Source organism: Epinephelus moara, chromosome 8 (genome assembly GCF_006386435.1).
Source record: "Epinephelus moara isolate mb chromosome 8, YSFRI_EMoa_1.0, whole genome shotgun sequence".
Taxonomy (NCBI): Eukaryota; Metazoa; Chordata; class Actinopteri; order Perciformes; family Serranidae; genus Epinephelus; species Epinephelus moara.
This window is the reverse complement of record NC_065513.1, coordinates 32,389,354-32,409,333: the sequence shown is the minus strand read 5'-3', so window position 1 is coordinate 32,409,333 and position 19,980 is coordinate 32,389,354. Positions and strand designations below refer to the sequence as shown.

Below are 19,980 nucleotides of genomic sequence, written 5' to 3'. Positions count from 1 at the left end.
ATGAAGTGAAACATTCTTTACTCGATGGAAGCTGAGTTTGGATATCCAGTGTAGAGAACACAAATAAGCCTCCTGATCTTATTTTGTTTATTTTATTCTATCTCAGTGTCACTTTCTAAGGCAGCCTCTATAAAAGGGTTTATGTGCTGTGTTTAATAGACCAGTCGTACACTATTAATAAGTTCTGGTTTGCCTCGACACTTGTTTTGTCTTTTAAGATCAACCACTTGCCAAATTCTATGCTTAAAGGGACAGTTCACCCCAAAATCAAAACACTCATCTTTCCTCTTACCTGTAGTGCTATTTATCAGTGTAGATTGTTTTAGTGTGAGCTGCTGAGTGTTGGAGATATCGGCTGTAAAGATGTCTGCCTTCTCGTCAATATGATGGAACTAGATGGCACTCAGCTTGTGGTGCTCAAAGCGCATCACTGGGCAGAAGGAAGCGTACATCTACTACTACTGTCAGTCACCTACACCACTGAGCATGCAAATGTTACAGCTCCTCCACACTTCCTTCTGCGTGGCAATTCTGGTGATATGGCTGGTGGCAACACATTCTCACTCCAACCTCGTCACATATTGTTGCCTGGTTGTGGGCTTTCCACGTTTACATATATCATGCAAGGTAGCCTGGGTTCGTCTGTTGATGAGGTTTTGGGACGCCGTGTAAACTTCAGCCTGTTACATGCTTTGTGTCTTTTCAAAATACACTTCCATTTTCACAGGAAATGTACAATTTGCACACAGTCTCTGTCAGAATAAACGTACTACATTGGTACAGCACCACAAATTGATGTTTTTTAATTCAACAACAACTGATTGCTTGAAGAAAAAAATACAAGGGTTTGGCTTTACACTCACTTGGGATGCGAACACCACCACCCCTCCTACCCACCCTGCTCAGACTTTTTGCTCCCTTAAGTTGTTGGCGCTGTTTCACATTGACGGCGCCCGGCTGCGTATCATGCTGCCGTGAGAGAATAGAGACAGAGCACAATCATCATAATCTGAAAGCCACGCCCCCAAAGGGGAAACGAGACCCGCTTTTCCCCTCCGCTTCTTCGCTCGTTCGCTGTCATTCTGCCTCTGCAGCCGCGCCTTCAAGTCTCCACGACTGAATTGCTAGCTAGCTAGCTAAAATTATTAGCTATAGCTAGCTAATAATTAGCTAATAATAAGATGGCAAAGGATTATTTTAGCACGCTATGCCTACCAGAAAGGCAACGGTATAGTGATAAGCTTAATATTGCCGGTCTACCTCAGTGTCCCTTCTCCTTACCTTGCTCGTCTTGGAAAAACATGAGCAGAAATCAGTCAGTTAACTAAATTGACCGCTACTCCCCCATCTCCACATTCTCCCCTTACTGCAGTCCGAGCCTGATGTGGAGATTCTTTTTTAAGAAGATGAGCATTTCGGCATGCTCAGCCGTCAGCCTGCTCCTGCTACCGGCACACGTTGTTGTTTTGAGACATGCCTCTACATGCTGGTAGACTGATAGAAGTGCTAGAGTGGACCGCTGGAATGGACTGCTTGAATCGCGGAGCGCTGGGCACAATTATAACAGAGGTTGCATTCATACTGTCAATTTTTTAGCTTAACATACATACATACAGTTTACTGTTACTCTGAAAAATACATTTGGAGGGTTTGACAAAGTGTTTGCTGCACACATCGGCATACCGAGTGTCAGGATCCCACAATTTCTTCCCTGTTGAAGCCTCACGTTTTATTGCCTGTATCCACTTTTGTCTTCTACAAGTTTCCGTTTTTCTGCTCGGCAGCTGATAAAAGTTAAGCTCTGGGTTTTTAGCCTTACTGGCCGTGCAGCCCACCACACAGCAACTTTTCGGCATTTGAACTTAGGGAAAACTCAACAGGCTGGAAACAAAGGGGGCAAGTGTGAGGGGAAAGCGGGCCTCGTTTCGCTCTGTCTCTATGGCTTGTTCGTCTGTGTCTGACGCTGAAGTCACTGCCCAAGCACCAGTATTTGACGACTTTGAAATGAGGCCAGGTTGTTGGTGGGTGTAGTTCGGTAGAAATAAAATACTTCCTACATGAAACTGCTCACAACAAGGTCTGTAGATTATGTTGAATGACCGGGTCATGAATTATGGAAGGAGACATTGCTGTTGAGTCCCTCAAATGTATTTTTTGGCAGTGTGAGCACCACAAACTGAGTGCCCTCTAGTTCCATTATATTCAAGAGAAGGCAGACATCTCTACAGCCACTATCTCCAACTCTCGGCAACTCACACCAAAACAGTCTACAATGATAAATAGCACTACAGGTAAGAGGACAAATATGTGTTTTTGATTTGGGGTGAACTGTCCCTTTAAGTCATAAAATTAATTCCCATTCTCATTTTTCAAGTGATATATGTGATAAAGGAACAAACATAATCAGGTAAATATGAATATGAATTGTCATTTTTCCACTTTTCAGCCATTATTAAAGGCTTACTAAATGTACAGGAGAGTCTCTGAGGAATTAAAGAGCTCAAGAACAAAACAAGTGTCATGCTGGAGAAGGACTTTCCACAACCTGGCAACCCACAATTTTTTAATTTTCATAACTAATATATAAAGCATTTGTAAAGTATTTAATAACCATTAGTAAAAATTTAAATTACAGCTTACAAGCCTTTTATAATGTGTTATTCACTAGAGAGGAGTACCACAGTCTCCTTTAAAAAAATCTGAATCATTTCACTTTCCATTTTCTGATTTCAACATCCGAAAGAATTGAGTGATGCAGGAAATTCCTCTGGCAGAGAAATCACTTTGTGTGGGAAGAAACGGAAGAGGAAATTGGTAGTTTGTGGATTTAATACCTCATAACCACAGTGTCCATGGTTTGATTCCAGCTGAGGATCTTTGGTGCATGTTATATCTCTCCCTGTCTGTCTGTTAAAAGCAAATTACCACAAAAAGGCATCTGAAAATCAGAAAAAAGAATGACTGAGAGATCGTAGTACTGGCACAGCATTGTTTTTCATTTAATATTCCTTTTCCAGTGAATCTGGACTGTTCAGCAATGAACCAAAACAACTTCAGTAGAAAAAATATTAATCTAAACTCTTAAAAAGTGAACTCTGGAATAAATAATTCAAATAAATAAATGAACAAATTCAAAATATAAACAAATGTCAAGTAAGTTTCCCAGCAGGCATGGAGTCTTGAGCTCATGGATGTTCAAATAAAAGTGTGTTTGATGTTTGTTAAAGTGTGTGTAAATAAACTGATGTATGTATATGTGCGTGTGTATGTGTGTGTACAGTACGTATGCATCCACTGTATATCATTCAGTAAAAGCAGTGTGTGTGTGTGTGTGTTTAATGCATCAGTGCATTTCTGGCAGCGGTCACAGTGTTCTTCATCAGCATGGCGACTGTCATCGGACCCACGCCTCCGGGAACAGGTGTGATGAAACCTGCCTTCTCCTTCACTCCTAAAAGTCAAACAAATAACCTGGAGTTAAGTCACGCTGTTTTGACCTCAATGAACCAGAGCTGAGATTGACGGTTATATCTTTGTTTGACCTTTTATTGCTGTGGAACGACATCACATACGGTAAACTGATCCTGTCTCTCAGCAACCCTATATTTATTTGTCACCTGAAACCTGTGAGGTGTGTGTCAGTCAAGTTAGTACTCCTGCAGTGAGAGTGGATATTTTCACAGGCACAATATCAAATGATCAGTGAGAGTTTGAATCTTCCTTTCTGAGGTAACTCTAATGAACGCTTGATTATTTACCCTCAAAGTCCACGTCACCAATGAGCCGCAGTTTTCCAGTGTTTGGGTCCTTGATGCGGTTTATGCCAACATCAATGACTGCTGCGCCCTCTTTCACCATATCTGCTGTGATCAGTCTGGGAACACCTGTACACAGAAACCAAGGAGGGATTTGCAGTTAGAAGATGACAATCATAAGCTTCTTTAGCCGTTCCAAGAAAATTATTTCAATTATGTCATTACTTGGGGATGAGCTCATCAGGTATGGCACTGAAACCCATGGACACGTCATACCTGTTGACAAAAATAAGCTGCCGGGCCCCGACTAACACCTCAGTCCTCCCCTCTCTAACAACTTTTTAGGCCGGAACTGGTTCTTGAACCGGTTCTATTCAGGATTCATGGGATCTTGGTGCTATCTAGTAAACCTGCCCATGTTTCCACCAGTTTTGACCGAAACTGTAAACAAGGATGTGTCATCAACTTAAAACATTGCACAATTCACAACGGAAGTGAACAGTAGGGGCAAGACGACACGCTAATTACCTGCAGGTTTTTGTTCAGTTATTATAGATATTAGGTTTTATCCAAAAAAACAAGCATGGATCAACAAATAATGAGACCACTGCACACTCTTTTTTTCCCGATGATTTCTCACTTGACTTCTCCATTGTTGCCCCCTATCCTCTCTATACAACTTCAGAATATGACACACCCACTAATGTTGTCAGGGTTTGCACTTTAGGTCAAAGAAAACCTGCTATTTTTTTGGTGCCAGAGAGGAACCAACTTTTTGGGTTGCAAACTAATTTATTTTTGGCTAAAATGCTCCAAATGGTTCAAAATTAGATGCACAAACCTTAAAGGAACCGGTTAAATGATGGTGGAAGAGGGGTATAAACTACCTGGACCCCAGCCTAGCCACTATGAGAACATGTTTTGTATTGTGTGTTTCTGCAAACCACATAACCACGCTTCATTTGCACTGTCCACACATATATCTACGTTTATAAAGTGACATTATGTACAAGCTGACTTTGGGGAGGTGGAGGGAATGGTGGATGGCTTGTCATCTACACGGGATGTCTGCCAAGGGATGTCACTGCAGACCACTGTTCGAGACCAACAAAAAAATGGTTGTGATTTAGCAAGTTATTGTGTGTTCCCAGCAGCTTTTTAGCCCCAAAGCATTGTTTTTTTTAAGTATTTGTGGCTGTGTTTCACGCATCTTTTCAGGCACATAAGGAAGCTGTTTTTAACCGAGACAACGCTGCTTTTCCTCACACAATAGTGGCCCAAAAAATGGTTGTTTTTTGCTGAGACATTGCTGCTTTTCTTGTTGGGATTGTGCCTCCCAAATGGGGCATTTTAAGGCAAAACATCATAACATGCAAATGTAATATGTACGTGGTTTGCAATAACATTCAAAAGCCTGGTGATTGGGTTGTGGAGCCAGGTTTTGTAGTTATCTCATTAAAGAGTTAAAGTACTATAGACCTTGTAAGCAAAATATAACTTAAAATAATTAAGATCTTAACACTAGATTTTAAAACACGGCCCCTCTTCAAGAAAGAACCCAGCCTCTCTTGTGCTTTTGTGCATATTCCCAAAGTTACAACTAATGCAGTTACCAAGAACTGCCAATTTAGTAAGTCAGAGAAGTTAGGAGAGCAGCGAACATTTATTTTTTCTGCAGAATTGATGTTTACAAACACTTATTTCAAACCTGCGTCATTTTGCTGCTGTACGTTTGCTCTAACTTCTGCTGCTGAGCATGCTGACTTGACACTGGACAATGAAGTTTAAAACCTCAAAAATTATTTCAGCACTTTGGTTATTTGAAAAGGCATCTGCAACCTCCATCACATCCAAACACCACAGCAATGTGAAGAACCCATATTGAGACAGAGGCTGCAGGTTCAAATAAGTTTCACTGAATAGCAAATATTTTCTGCAGTGATACTTGTCATCTCCTTTTAATCACAGATTCTTGTGGACAAATTACCACTTCACCTTGAAATTAGAAGTCATCAAAATAAGACAACACCTCGGATGACTGTCTCAAAGGAAGGAGACAATTAAGCAAAATGTTTTTAATTTGATATCCACTCCATTTTAGAGTTGGCAGACAGTAAAATGTCAATTTGAACTCCTCAGACTGTAATTACAGCTACTTAACAATGGTATTAAGTCTGAGTCAAATAATTAAGTATCAACTGTGGAAAATAGTCGTATAAAGCACACAGACATCAGAGGAGCTCACTGACACGCTAACAAAACTACACCCTGATTCCCACCAACTGCAATTACAACACTAAAATCCCCAACACACTTGATTTTCAGCAACATTAAACCCAGATGCATCCCAAGTGACATGAAAACCGTTTTTGACAGTTGTACACTGCATCGCTGGAGTTCATCAGTGAATCAATTTACTTTCTACAGAGTCCTACCTCACAGTTAGATGAAAAGAAAAGCAGGAGCCCTTCCCAAAGACCTGCTTTAGTCATCAGGGAATATCCTTTTTTTTTACAAAGGAGTACAACATGGCACCCCCTCAGGCATACACAGTTACTTAAGACTCTTTCAACAGATACTCTCGCTGTGCATTGATTGATAGTCTCACATTCCAGCTGCCAAACATCACTGTTAATCTGCAACCACAGGTAAGTTACGGGCATATATACTGAAACTTCCTTTTTGATTATTTCGATTCCACGTAAAGGGCTGGTGAACACTTTCACAATATTCCCCCTGGTTGCGTTACCAGGAACATCATTGCCTCTGTGGCATTTCCAACATAATGAAACAGCATCTGACACTAAATGAAAACTCTTGAGGCTAGAGCTGCTTTAGTAACAAAAAAGCAGAATCACTTCCCTTAAGGTAAAATTTGTTTGTTTCAAAAAAACTTTATTTCCATTTGCAAAAATTTGATTTGGTGGTATGGCTTTGTTCTGGGGCCCCTCTGCTTTTCCTCTGGCCTACGCAGGAAGCCTCTTCTACGCGCCTACGTAGAAAGCCTAAGGCGGAGAGAGCAAACCTTCCCGCTCTTCTGCGTGCTTACATGGAAAACCTTAAGCAAAGAGAGCACACCTGTCTGCCCTTCCATGTACCTACATGGAAAGCCGAAGGCAGGGAGAGCAGCAGCAAAGACCCCTCGGGAACAGAACAGAGCAGCTGAAAAGGAGGAGCTTGCAGTGAAGGCAAGACAGACAGCGGAGAGTTTGGGAGCTGGTGACGGTTGCACTTGTTGCATTGATGTGCATGAAACCTTCGAAGAACCACCGGCTGACATAAAATAAAGGATCAGATCAGGCTCTTTATGGCTGAATAAAGCTGATTCTGGTCAGTTTAAGATGCTTTGATCAGCCTCAGTGCTGATCTTTGAGATTCAAATTAGGACATGACTATTCTATATTGTTTCTGCCATTATATCTCCCTAAATCCTACACACCAGACCTTTAATTACAGATTATCCAACACTGAAAAATAACTGTTAGTTGCAGCCTGACAGCTGACTGAAACCCTGTGCATGGCTCTGTATCATCAAACAACTTGAAAGACTGTTCTCAGTGTCAGATATGTCGCTTTGGTCATCAGTTTATGATCAGTAAATTAGTAGACAGGTGTGTCTTTATGGTGTCTGGGTTGTAATTACCTGCAGCTGCAATGATGATGTCAGCCAGGCTGGTTAGCTCCTTCAGCTGCTCCCTCGGTGTACATCTGTGGGCAATGGTCACTGTGGCGTCACCTGAGAGGAAACAGATTTCTGCCACTGTTGAATTTCATATCTGGTGTTTATAGCGGTAAAAAAAAAAAAAAAAAAGATCTTTTTAAACAGGAACTGCTTACAACTGAAGCAATGGCCCCTCTGAAAACTCTGCACATTGACAGTTTCCCTGACTAAAAATGACATATTTCTGCGGGCTTCCTGAGGCGTGCCTGAAGTAACGACCACCCCTGCTAACGTCAGAAAAACGTATTGCACATTTATGAACTCTTGACCTTTTGGGGTAAAGGGCAGAGGCACTATATCACACAGAAAAGGCCTCATATTCAATAAGGGCATACAGTCATCTATGTACCTGAAGATGTTTAATGTTTTCTAAACCTCATAAGCTCCAGTCTATAAAACAGCTGCCATTTATTTAATTATCTGCTGCTTTTTCATTAATTGCAATTTCCTTTAATTCAAACACTAACATTAAATCAAAATTCGGTAACATTTAAACTTTTAATAACTTGTTGATGAACATTACAAGCGGACTCCGTGACACCAGTACATCTTCATAATTTATGCATCTTGGTGATTTGCAACTGCATTATTTGATTTGTCAGTTTTCACAATTATGAACAAGGGGAAAAAAAGGTAATTATGACTTCATTTGTAAGGCACCTTTAAAAAAAAAAAAGACAAAAAAGAGAGCCGGAAAAGAATCAAATACAAACCCACAACAAATAAAAAAACTAACAAACAAAAAAAAGCTACACAATGGATAAAACTGCACATAAAAGAACAGGTAACAAATAAATGAACCCAATCTAATTCTAACTGATTCCACTATCCAGTAATAGTTTTTATTTGTTTAATTTTATTGATCTGTCTGACTCAGATCAGGAGGCAACAGTGATTGATTGATCGCTCGCACTGCACATTAACTCTGCAGTAAATATTTAAAAATGCATGCCACCGTAAAAAACCTGATTTTGCTCAATGATCAGTAGAACTAAAGACTTGTTAAATATATCAACTATAGTTGCCTGTTTATTATGTTAATACATTACTCTTGTGCCTGAAATTGTCTTTAAACTCATCAAAGCAGGGGTGCGTTCTCCAGTTCAATATGTGCCAGGTAGAGGTGGGGTAATGCACTTATTACACAATGAAGGAGAAGCAGCATGATGACAGTGATCCTAATCTTTATCTAAAATATGTGAGCACATCCTGCATGGTAATAACTGTACTGTGACCGGCTGGACAGGTGTGGAGCGGGGAAAAGAGGATCTTACAAAGAGGGTTTCTAGGAAGATAAGTATGAGAGGGAAGGAGAGGCAAGTCACGGCACATCAAACCTCCGGGCCGCATACCTTATGGGACGGGTGTGTGTGTGTGTGTGTGTGTGTGTGTGTGTGTAGCAGAGTGTATTTGCTACAGTAATACCAGATGCTTGTTGTGTCCGGGCACATCCGGTTATCCCTGTCTTCTGAGGAGTAGCAAAGCATAACAGCCCACATTTCCACCATGCACAAAAAATCTGATATAAATGCAAGTAAGGATTAAAATCATACAGGATGAGGGACATTGTTATGAGTCTGAGTCTTTGAAGATTTATCTTGTCATGCTTTCATGCGTATTTCATCCTGTTTCATCATGTTTTCTGTCCCTCTCTACAACTGAGAATTTAACGAAGGGGAAATGTCACATTAAGAAACATAAATTCATACATTACTAAAAATCATAAGGATTATTATTAATAGGAGCAATGGAGCTGGTATCGGCTGTGTAGGTTGATGATAAATGATGCGTTGGCTGTTTTGTGAAAGTCTTCCCTGCAGTTCCTCCCATATACTTCAAAGGCAACGGACCAGCAGCATCATACCGGGATGACGCACAGGACACTTAATGAACTTTGCCCATTTTGAACCAGTTTCGTATCCACTTCTGTCTGTCTGTTTCTCTCTCTCTAGGCTGTGCCGATATGTACAAACCAATATTCTGTTACTGCGTTGCCTATTTCTTGCCTAAAATGTTTTCATAAGCATATTCTACCTTATTGTTTAATTGTCTAATTGTTCAATTCATTTTCATATGTGTTCATTTCAACTGTCCCTTGTATTTGAAACAGTTTTTGACTCCATGTAATTCCTCATATCCACTTAGGACGCATTCACACTGGCGCTGTTTGGTCCACTTTAAATTAACCCTGGTCCACTTCCACTGATAGTTTGGTTTGTTTGGAGTGGTGTGAACACTCATTCAAACTCTGGTGCGGACCAAACGAGCAAACCCTGGTCTGCTTGAAAACTGGGAGTCTCTGTTCACTTGCAAGTGAACCCTGGTGCGGTTCGTTTCAGTTGGAATTGAAAATGGACTATCTAGGGAACCAAAGAGCAGAAGTGACGTAGAGCACAGTGCATTTTTGTGTTTTTGTGTTGACCAAGCCAGCTGAAGGGGATGGACTTCCGTTTCTGGTCCTGGCAAATCGATGAGCTGGGTTTTCCTCTTCCTCATGCCTTTTCTCTTCCTGGTCAGTGGTCGTTTCGGGCAATACTGCCCCCAAACGAGCAGCTGTTGTAACTGCGTGACGTTGTCCAGGTGGTTTGGTCCACTTTAAAAAGTGTAGTGTGAAAGTGAACCGAACCAAATGAAGGTGTGACATTTTTCGGCATTCCCAGCCCAATCTAACCGAGTCCCCCGGACTATCCTGGTGTGAATGCGCCCTTAGACATATGCAGTATCCCTTTTTCCTTGTCCCCAGAATTTTCAACGAAGCAGGACACAGGTCACTCCAATACAAAGCTCCATTTTCTTCTTTTCTTGAGATCTGTTACCTCTTTCCGCTGCTTCAGGACTTCTTTATATTCACATCTCCAAACTTTTTCATGTTTTTAAAATGTCGTACTGAAAACTGTTACCGGTATGTAATTATTCCAGGTCATGGTATACAATTCTAATTTTCTTGTGCAACAGCTGAGGGCAGAGCAAGACGTCTGTATCTGTGCATTTGCAGTGTTTGTTATGTAATGCAGTTTTGTCTGTATGTTTTTGTTTTGTATTTGTGTCCCTGAAAATGAGATGCTACATCTCCAGGGGCCATCCTTTCAATAAATTCAAATTCAAACTATAATACAAGATTCTTTGCAACCAGGTGGCCACAATATGGTTTTTCAGACAAGCGACCCACATTACATCAACTACCAGTAGGAGCATTTATTAGTCCGGTGCAGCACAGTGCATTTTGGTAGTTGCAGGTTTTCTACCTCTTTATCTGTTTTCTCTGGTCATGTAGCACCAATGTCAAAAGTATGTGCGTCTTTCTACTGCATAGACAGTCCAGTTTTATGAAAAGACCATCATCCCAGAGGTGAAATACTTCTTTAAGAGACTGAGACGGGCAGGTCATTGGTGCAGTGTTCATCTCTTCCTCTTTATTCTCTTCCAGACATGCTCGGTAAATTTAAGGGGTGTTCTACTTTGTTATCTTGTATCTGTTAGTTATAATCTTGATTGCTGATAGCTGGTTGAGGCCACCAGTGGGTTTAAATCCAACACTTTCACCAGCAAACCATGACACAGGCCTCTATGTGACTGACGGGGGGACTGCAGCTATGTCTCACTCTAATGACCTTTATGTCTGGTGAAGCTCCTGTGTGCAAAGGTCATTATTAGGTGACCCGCTTCTTCACAAACAGAATGAGAATAGGGGTATTCCCCAAAATGTCAAGCATCTATTTCAAAGCATTCCTTCCAGCAGTTCATCCAATTACGACAACTTCAAACAATCTTCCCTGACAACTGAAAACAACAGTTATTACACAGATTGTTGCACATTATGTTCGCGTGCAGCTGTGATTGGGTTGTTTACACCTTTTGTTGATGTGACCTGTAATACTGCTATACTCTGACAGGTCAAACATATCCTGTTGCTTCATCTAAACAGCACATTCCATGCAATACCTGTCCAAAACCCCTCCCTTCTTCCTACATCCTTATAAGGACACTTGATCCGTCCGCCAAAAGTCTCGCCCTGTTCCTGCTCTTCCTGCACAGTCCCTGGGTTTTTCCTCTTGGAACTCCTCCGGCAGGACGTGCATCAGCATTTATTGTTTGATTAAAAAAGGTGAGGAGTCACTGAAGCCTTTATTCATTGTTCACATCCTGACAACGATAGCAGCAGCTATATTTCAGGGAAAGCCAAGATGGTGCAATTTAATCTACATACAAAAGGGCAGCACTCATTATATTACACTGCTGACTCACCTGTACAGACACAGATAAACATGCATACATGCACGCGCACAAATGCACACTTACCCCCGGGGCGTTCATGCTTGCGATCGGTGTGCAGCAACATAGCGATGGGCATTCCAACATTTTTAGAGCGGCCAGCAACCAGCACATTCTTCCCCACCGTCTCAATACCTACAAAAACACATTTTTCAGGGGGAAATATTCACAATTAATTATGCTTGATTGACTGGGCTGCCCAGGTGAGATAAAAGGGCACCTTCACAAGGAGCATAATTGTTCCATTAAAAAAATGAAAATTAACACAGATAATCACACAAAGCCCGGGGCTGTATAACACCTCTGACTGATGACACAGGCATGTGGAGGGAAGTCGTTCTGACGGCTGCACCACAGCCTGGCACCACAATGTCGCACCTGTGACATTTACTACATGTATTGTCTGCCAACACCAAAGTCTTTAAGGTGATTAACAGTGGGAGGAATGGTATGCACATTAAATAGACTGATATTTTAGTTTGCCGATGGAGTTTACATTAAATAAATGAATGTTGTGCAGAGTCTATCTGAGGAGATGAAGGAGATATATGAAATGGAAAAAATTATCATGAAAGTTAGAAATCATTTGCATATTTTTGAAGATAGAAAAAATGGTTGAGATAAATGAAAGACGATGTTCCCAATGATCTTTGATTATATGACAGCTGAAGTAATGAGACTGATAGCACAGAAGTGTTTTCTTTATTAGTCAGAGAAATTAACTATGTGTCCATGTTTGGGTACACACACATTCATGGGTACGAGCATGTATGATGAGGCATGTGGGTATCATGTGTGTTGATATCTGTGTGCACCTACAGTATACCTAGTTGTTATATGATGTATCCTCCAACTTAAATTTAAATTCAAGGGGTTTATTGGGGCTTTGGTGGCTTAGTGGACAGAACATTATCATTATACTATTGTCACATACTCCCTGATACTGCTAATGCTTTTGTTTGTTGTTTGTTTTGTGTATTTTCTTTTTTCCCTTTTCCCTAATCTTTTTCAGTCTCTACATATGTTAAATAATCCTCAAAAATGCAAATAAAAAATGTAATTTTATCAATTCAGGTCTCTATGTTTTGCATGAATTCTCTATGTTCTTTCCATAGTTAGTGCATTATCTACAGTGGATGTCAGGTGGCACGCCTTCAGTTTGGGGAAGTAGGCAGAAGTATTGACACAGAAGCTGAGCAATGTACTGCTGTGAAGGGCTAACCAATAAAACGTATTTTAGCCACCTAAAAAATCCCACTTAACCACTACCAGTTAAAGTGTACGCTATATTTAAAGTATTTTTACTGCTTCACCGTACTGTCAGACAGCGATTGTAGCTGTTATATCGTTCTCTTCAAAGCCAGACTCCAGTGAGAAAAACGGTACTTTAAACAGGGCTACCTCCTGAAAGTCGGAGACTGAAATCATCAGTCGGAGACCCCTCAGTCGACTGAGATTTCAAGTCAAGCAGTCGCTTCTTGCTTTCAGTACAGGCAGCTGTGGCTTTTGTTTGACATCCAGTGTTGGCTTAAAATGTTTTCCGATCTGCTGTTAGTGTAGTAAGCTTCTTTACTATATTACGTGAATGTCACTGTTAAACTGAATGTCCCACTGAACCATGTGCAAACAGGAACAAACAGTCAAATATTCGTATTGAACAGCAAATCTGATTTAACAGACAAAATTCTGATTTGGGTACAGCTCCTAGTTTAGCGTGGCTGAGCTCAGGAGCTGCTGGTCTACTGCTGCTAAGATCTGTTTTTGTGATTTTTGGGACTCTGACATACCAAAACACAGTCTAACTGATTAAAGCAGCGGTAGAACAGCAGCTCCTGCGTTCAGTGAGCTAAAATTACTGTTTGTGTGATGGAGTTTGGTGGCTTTGACGACAGCATAGATGGACAACTGAAGCCCTTAACAGCTTCCTGTTGGAAAGGGCTGTCTGTGGTGATGTAAAGTGGTGAAAATATTCTCTATACAGCGTACAACTTAAACTGTTTTTTGGGTGAAGTGTTTCTTAGGTGGCTAAAATACATTTTGCTGCTGCCCCTTTCCACAGCAGTACATTACTTAGCTTCTGTGTCAGCAATCCTACCTGCTACTCCAAACTGGGGCGTGTTGACCACAGTCTACAATAACTTTAGATAAATAATACAATCCCACTATCTGAACTATCCATTTAAGATTACTTGGATTTCTGATTTTTAAATTGATAGAGCATGTTCACTTGGGAAGCTGAGATACTGTCGACACACAAATGATAAATAAAACCATAAAGAACTGACTAAAGAAAAAATAAACAAATAAAATCCATATTTTAATTGCAAGTTTCATATCTCAGTTACACTATCTCTGGTCTTCCCTGCTCAAAAAGCACAGTAGTGCAGCCATGTAGTGCAGAGACTGAGAGAGAGAGAGAGAGAGAGAGAGAGAAAAGCCTTCATCCATCTCCAACACATTCTTAAAAGAGACAACAAGAAGCATCCTAAGCAGCTTCAACACAGTCTGGTATGGGCATCTCAAAAATTCTCTGATAGCTGACAGATTGCTGAAAATGAAAACATTCATCAGGGTCTCTCACTCCTACGTAGAGGGCACTTATTATTAATACTATCGTGATCATCATAAACACTTCAACCTAAAAAGCCTCCAACATTGTCAAGGATGCTCCCACACACTCTAACACACTCTTAAACTCTTCTCTCTGGCTTTCTAAACCTTTGTTGACAGACTGTTTAAAAATATTTTCATCTGAACTGAACTCACTGAACTAAACACATCAGCAGTGGATTTTGATTGAATGTTTAGCTCTGCCTGAACATGTCCAACAGCACCCTCTACCTGCTTTAATAAGTACAGCAACAAAGGAGCTCCCATGACTGATCAGTTTTTCTTGTTTGATATGCCTCTTCAAGGTATGGCCACTTCATTCAGAAAGGTTTCCTTCCTATTGCAGTGTGTCTAGTGGTATCAGAAATTTTGATGCTTTTCAAGACGTTTTCAAGATCATTTTTAACCAAATTTAAGACAAATTTCTGGAGGGATTTTGACCATTTTTATCTATTCTTGAGAGATCAAACACTTAAATTCAGCACCAAATCTGTGTTACAAATGATATCAACCCCAAAATTGCTGCAACAAGTTAAAAGACATAATAGAGCATGGGAATGGCCATCTTATACTTGCATCATAATGTTCTTTGCCCCCATACACTTACAATTGAAACACAGTATCTAATACATATTTATGAGTAGAAAAACATGGCACACAATACTAAGCTGCATCTTAAATTAATCTTCAGGTTCCCAGCTTTCAGATTATGTACACCACTTCTATGTGGCATTTACTGTTACTCTGCTATCTCCCTCAAGACAAAAAATGGTCTATGTGGTGTCAGAGGAGCTGCAGACACCCTGTATTGGACATTTTGAACAATATATTGTGTAACTCAATACTATACAAGACACTGAGACTAGTTTGTGGCAAAGAGCAGCTACACTGTATTTTCAAACTAATTTACATGTGGCACTTCACCTTCAGACCAAATTCTTAACTGCCAGAATATCTACATTCTTACTTGGTCAAGAGGATATCTGAGTGGTCCAGTGCCTTTAGATTTGAAGTGCGGGTGAGAAAATGATTGTTAGGCGCCATCTAGTGGGTCACTAATGAAAAGACAGTGGCACATACTTGAAGCTTCCTTTTGTCTTGTGAGTTGACTTTAACAATGTTGTGACTGAAGACCAAACGTGCTGAGGTTTGATGCGTTGAATAAACACAGTATGAGTTGCTGAGCCAAATTAAATGTAACAAGGCTGACAATGCAGCTCCTACTTCTGGTGGAAGGTAATTTACTGTAAATGTGCTTCTATTAAGCATTAAAACTTTTGCGGTTTACCTGCTCTTTTGATGACCTCCCAAACAGCTGCAGGCGTGGCAGGCACCATGGATCTCTGGTCCAGACACAGCTTACCGATGTTCACAATGTGGAAGCCATCCACATCCTTCTCTGGAGCGATGGCGTTACATACTGCTCGCTCATTGATATGCTCTAAAGAGGAGGGGGAGTAGGACAGATACTCAGTGATATAATGTATAATAAAGTAAAAATAATAGGTAAGAGTCCAAGACACCAAACTTTTATTATGATGGAAAACTAAAGGCCACCATGCTCCAGTTTTCAAACAGCTCCCACAAATATTTTCTATACAGATGTGGTGACTGCAAACTGAACTGTACAGACAAGCTCATTTGTTTGATGTCAATGAGGAAAACTCATGCAGCTGTGGCGCCTGTGTTTACCAGGAAGTGGCAGCTGCACCAGCAGGCCGCTGACCCTCCAGTCACGGTTCATCTTGTCAATCAGCTCCAGCAACTCTTCCTGGGAGACCGAGCTAGGCCGCACCACTGTGTCACTGGAGATACCTAGAGAGAGCACACACACACATCACACACACTCCATGTTCAAAATGTTGTCATGCACATGTTAGTTACATTACATTGATTTTGTTTATGAGAAACATGTTAATCCATGTGTATGTACAGTATGTGTCCATGCATGCCTAGAAATGTTAAGCGCATTAGGGAGATCAGTGATGTGTTTGTCGATCCGCATGAGTGTTCAGGAATGCATGCAGTGCTCGTACCCAGGATGCTGGCTGCCCGGGTCTTGTTCTTAACATAGGTGCGACTGGCTGGGTCGTCCCCCACTAAGACAACTCCTAGGTGGGGTCTCATGTTGCCCTGAGCTACCAACTCTTCAACATCACGCTGGATTTCTCTGTGGAGCTGACGAGCCAACTCAGTCCCCGAAATCACCACAGCGGCGTGTCTGGAGAGGTAAAACATAACTTGACAGAAATAAATGCACATATACAACACACACCACATCACAGGTTGCAAAACAGACATTGAATATATTATTCCAAATACAGCTGAGGCAATCAGTTGATTAATCAGATGAAGCTGATTGACTGATTAAGAAAAAATGTCCATAATTAAAGGGTTTTCAGCTTATCAGATGGTAACATTTATTTGTTTTCTTAGCCTTCTGTGATAGTTGATGAAATATCTTCAAGTTTTGGACTGTCGGTCAGACAAAAAAAAATAAAAAAAATAAAAATTGAAGAGTCAACGATGTTAATGTTTTCTCGTATTTTATAGCCTAGACCAAAAATAAATCGATAAAGTAAAAAAAAAAAATCTCAAAAACTATCAGATGAATTTCCATGACACTGGGTTCAGATAGTAAATGTCCTCAAATTATTAATCCAACTTAAATTGACAATCCTCTGACTATTTGTCTCACACCAGAACAAGGTTGACAGATTTAGACTGACATTTTTCAAGACATGCATGTTCTCCACAGAGGGAACTGTTCTCATTTATGTGATCCATAAATGTTTCATCTAGTGCCACCATCAGGTCTAAATTTCAATTTGCCTAATACTTTGGTTTATGACTAAAATGAGAGCCTAATCACATTCGTGTCTGCTGTACTTGTACTCATTTAAGATACTGTTAATGTGCAGTTTTTAACTAAGGGACTGTTTGTTACTTATGAGGGGTAGGGGGGTGCAAAACAGGGAAAGCATGTCAGATTTCTTTTAAGCACTAAGGAGGGACCTTTTTTTTATTTAAAAGTAAAATGTTTCACAATATATCTTTACAAATGAAGCACTGTGACCCACAAGTCATATTCCTGATGAAAGAGAACATGCTTTTTTGGTACAGAACCAAGAAAAAATCATATTATCATCATTTTTAGAATTTTTTTGTGAAGATAAAATGCAAAAAGTACCATTCCCATTAAAATCACAGTAACGCAATCACAATATCTGTCTAAATAATCACAGTATGATTTTTTTTGCATGTCATGCAGCCCGAAGACATACAACTTCAAATTGTTGTATTTTGTATAAATACCCTCTGTTAAAAAAATGCAAAAATTACACCATTTATCATAGCCATAAACACTGAAAATAGAAAATTTCATTTCATTTTTTTTCAAACGGTCTTTGAGCACATCATTTGCAACAAACACTTCCTTCAGGAAAAATAACTAAATCTAGTGATATTTCATCAAAATACCTTTATTCTACATCTCATGTAAAATTTCACAAAGAAAAAAAACCCATCTGCACTAACCAGATCCTGTTTACGTTCAGGATTTTATTTTCAGCTTTTAACTTTGAAACATCAAGTGGCCGCCATGCCAAGTTACTGATATAAGTTTGGCTGCTGCTGCCACTGTTGTGAATGTTATGGTTTATTTGTGAAAATGATCATTATATGCACATGTTGCTAATGCTGGCTGTTTGCAAAATTCGTTTGTGTGTAGGCTTAATAAATTTTGTTGGTTTTGTGTGATAGGACGAGAGGCTGTCATGCACCCATATTCTGCTGAAGTGCACACACAGCTTGTGTAGCCTAATTATACAATTTGTAAAGAATCTGCATTTGGCATTGAGAAATCGGCATTTGTTTTGGTAATAACTTTAACTCCCTCTGTGCTGTTTGCTCGATGCATTGGCTCCTATACCTAAATTAAGTGTAATTTAAAAAAATAAATAAATAAAAAATACAGTTATTTATGGTGGAGAGGGGTCATGAATTTACCCGTCGCTCAGGAGGATTCAAGTAAAAAAAAAAAAATTATTTTTTAAAAAAAGACGTCAAGTCGATCCACCCTCTCCTCCCCCTGATAAATTAAGTACAGTCCCTAAGCTTAAACAGCAGCACCTCAGAGGCGTTACACCTGCTGGTAGAAGCAAAATGACCGTGTTTTGTTGGTGTTTTTGAATAAAAGTCGAGGCCTGTGTGCCACATATTTAAGTAAGTATCGTTACTGAGTCTGTTTTTGATTTATATGAAGTGAAAACATGTTAAAATGGCACCAATGCACCTCAGGATGCAGCAGCAACCATCAGTGTGTGAATGCAGTGTTATTAGACATTAAGCTAACTACCACCGAGCTGTGTAATGCCGGCACGTTTGCTGTCAGCATTGTGTGTTTAATCACTCTTGTAATTGCCCCCTCAGCTCAAGGTATGTCCGTTAAACCTGCCCTCTCTACCGTGAACGGTGAAAGCTGCTGTCAATCACCGTCCTCTGACACGTGACGGTACACACGCCCTCACCGGTGCTGAAGCGGAGCTCATCTCATCCCTCCCGCCGCAAAGTAACACCGCACATTAAAAGGCAGAAACAACCGGAAACTGTTTACCTGCTCGCAGACTGCTGAAGGTGTCTCCTCTGACTGTCGCATTTTCTGTGCACCCGCAGTTTGGCCCGGCAGCAGTGATGGTGTAACGTTAGCGGGCTACAAATCCTGAAGGAGGAGCGTAGCGGTGAAACAGAGGCCGCCATGTTTGTGTGTGTGTCGTAGGACGTTCGTACGTCGTGCGTGTGTGGTGCGCGCGCGACAGGGAGACAGGGGGCAGGGCGGCATGCAGACATGACATGACAATACAGCTGATGAGTGATAGGCTGTAGTTACAACACACTGCACATGCTGCACACACTGCACGCACTGTACATAGTAAACACAATAACAATAAAATGTGTTTGATATGGCACCTTTCACAGAGATTACATTCACAAAATACAATCAAGAAATTAAACATGCAATCAATAAAAACAAGGCAACAAAAAAGAAAGTAAAACAACAGGCTGCTGAGGCCCAAACAGAAACACACCAGGGGACAAGCACTGGACAATTTAGGTTGGGACAAAGACCATTTTGAAGAGATGGGTCTTCAGTTGTTGGAGGAGAGTTGCATAGTGTTGGAGCTACTACCTCAAGGGCATGATCACATTTTGTTTTGAGTCTGGAGCAAGGGACAGCCAGTAGCCTACCTGTTCTGAAGACCTAAAGGACCTGCCGACCATATAGATGGAGGAGACCACTGATGTATTCAGGTGCCTGACTGTGGAGGGCTCTATAGGTGAGAACAAGTATCTTAAAGTGAATCCTGAACCTGATGGGAAGCCAGTGTAAAGAAACTAAAATGACGGTGATGGGGGCTGACCTGTTGGACCTGGTTAAAAGCCTAGCAGCATTCTGGATTATTTGTAAGCAGATTCAGAGAGGGTTTGTTTAGACAAGTAAAAAGAGAATTACAGGGCACAACAGCATGGATAGTCATCTCTAGCTCAGGTCGAGACACCACAGACCTGAGCTTTGAGATATTTCTTAGCTGAATACAACACCAGCATTCCTAAAATTTGACT

The 19,980-nt window shown here is 40.6% G+C and overlaps 1 protein-coding gene across 1 annotated transcript; it reads right to left on the bottom strand.

Moving 5' to 3' along the window:
* Window positions 1-2,958: 2,958 nt before the first annotated feature.
* On the bottom strand, window positions 2,959-19,283 carry LOC126394731 (bifunctional methylenetetrahydrofolate dehydrogenase/cyclohydrolase 2, mitochondrial-like). Its single transcript, XM_050051752.1, has 8 exons — window positions 18,974-19,283; window positions 16,395-16,579; window positions 16,051-16,173; window positions 15,647-15,799; window positions 11,776-11,883; window positions 7,399-7,491; window positions 3,759-3,884; window positions 2,959-3,451 (listed from the first exon to the last, which is right to left on the bottom strand). Exons 1-8 carry the CDS (start codon window positions 19,204-19,206, stop codon window positions 3,336-3,338), a joined length of 1,137 nt encoding a protein of 378 aa, XP_049907709.1. The 5' UTR covers window positions 19,207-19,283; the 3' UTR covers window positions 2,959-3,335.
* Window positions 19,284-19,980: the final 697 nt, after the last annotated feature.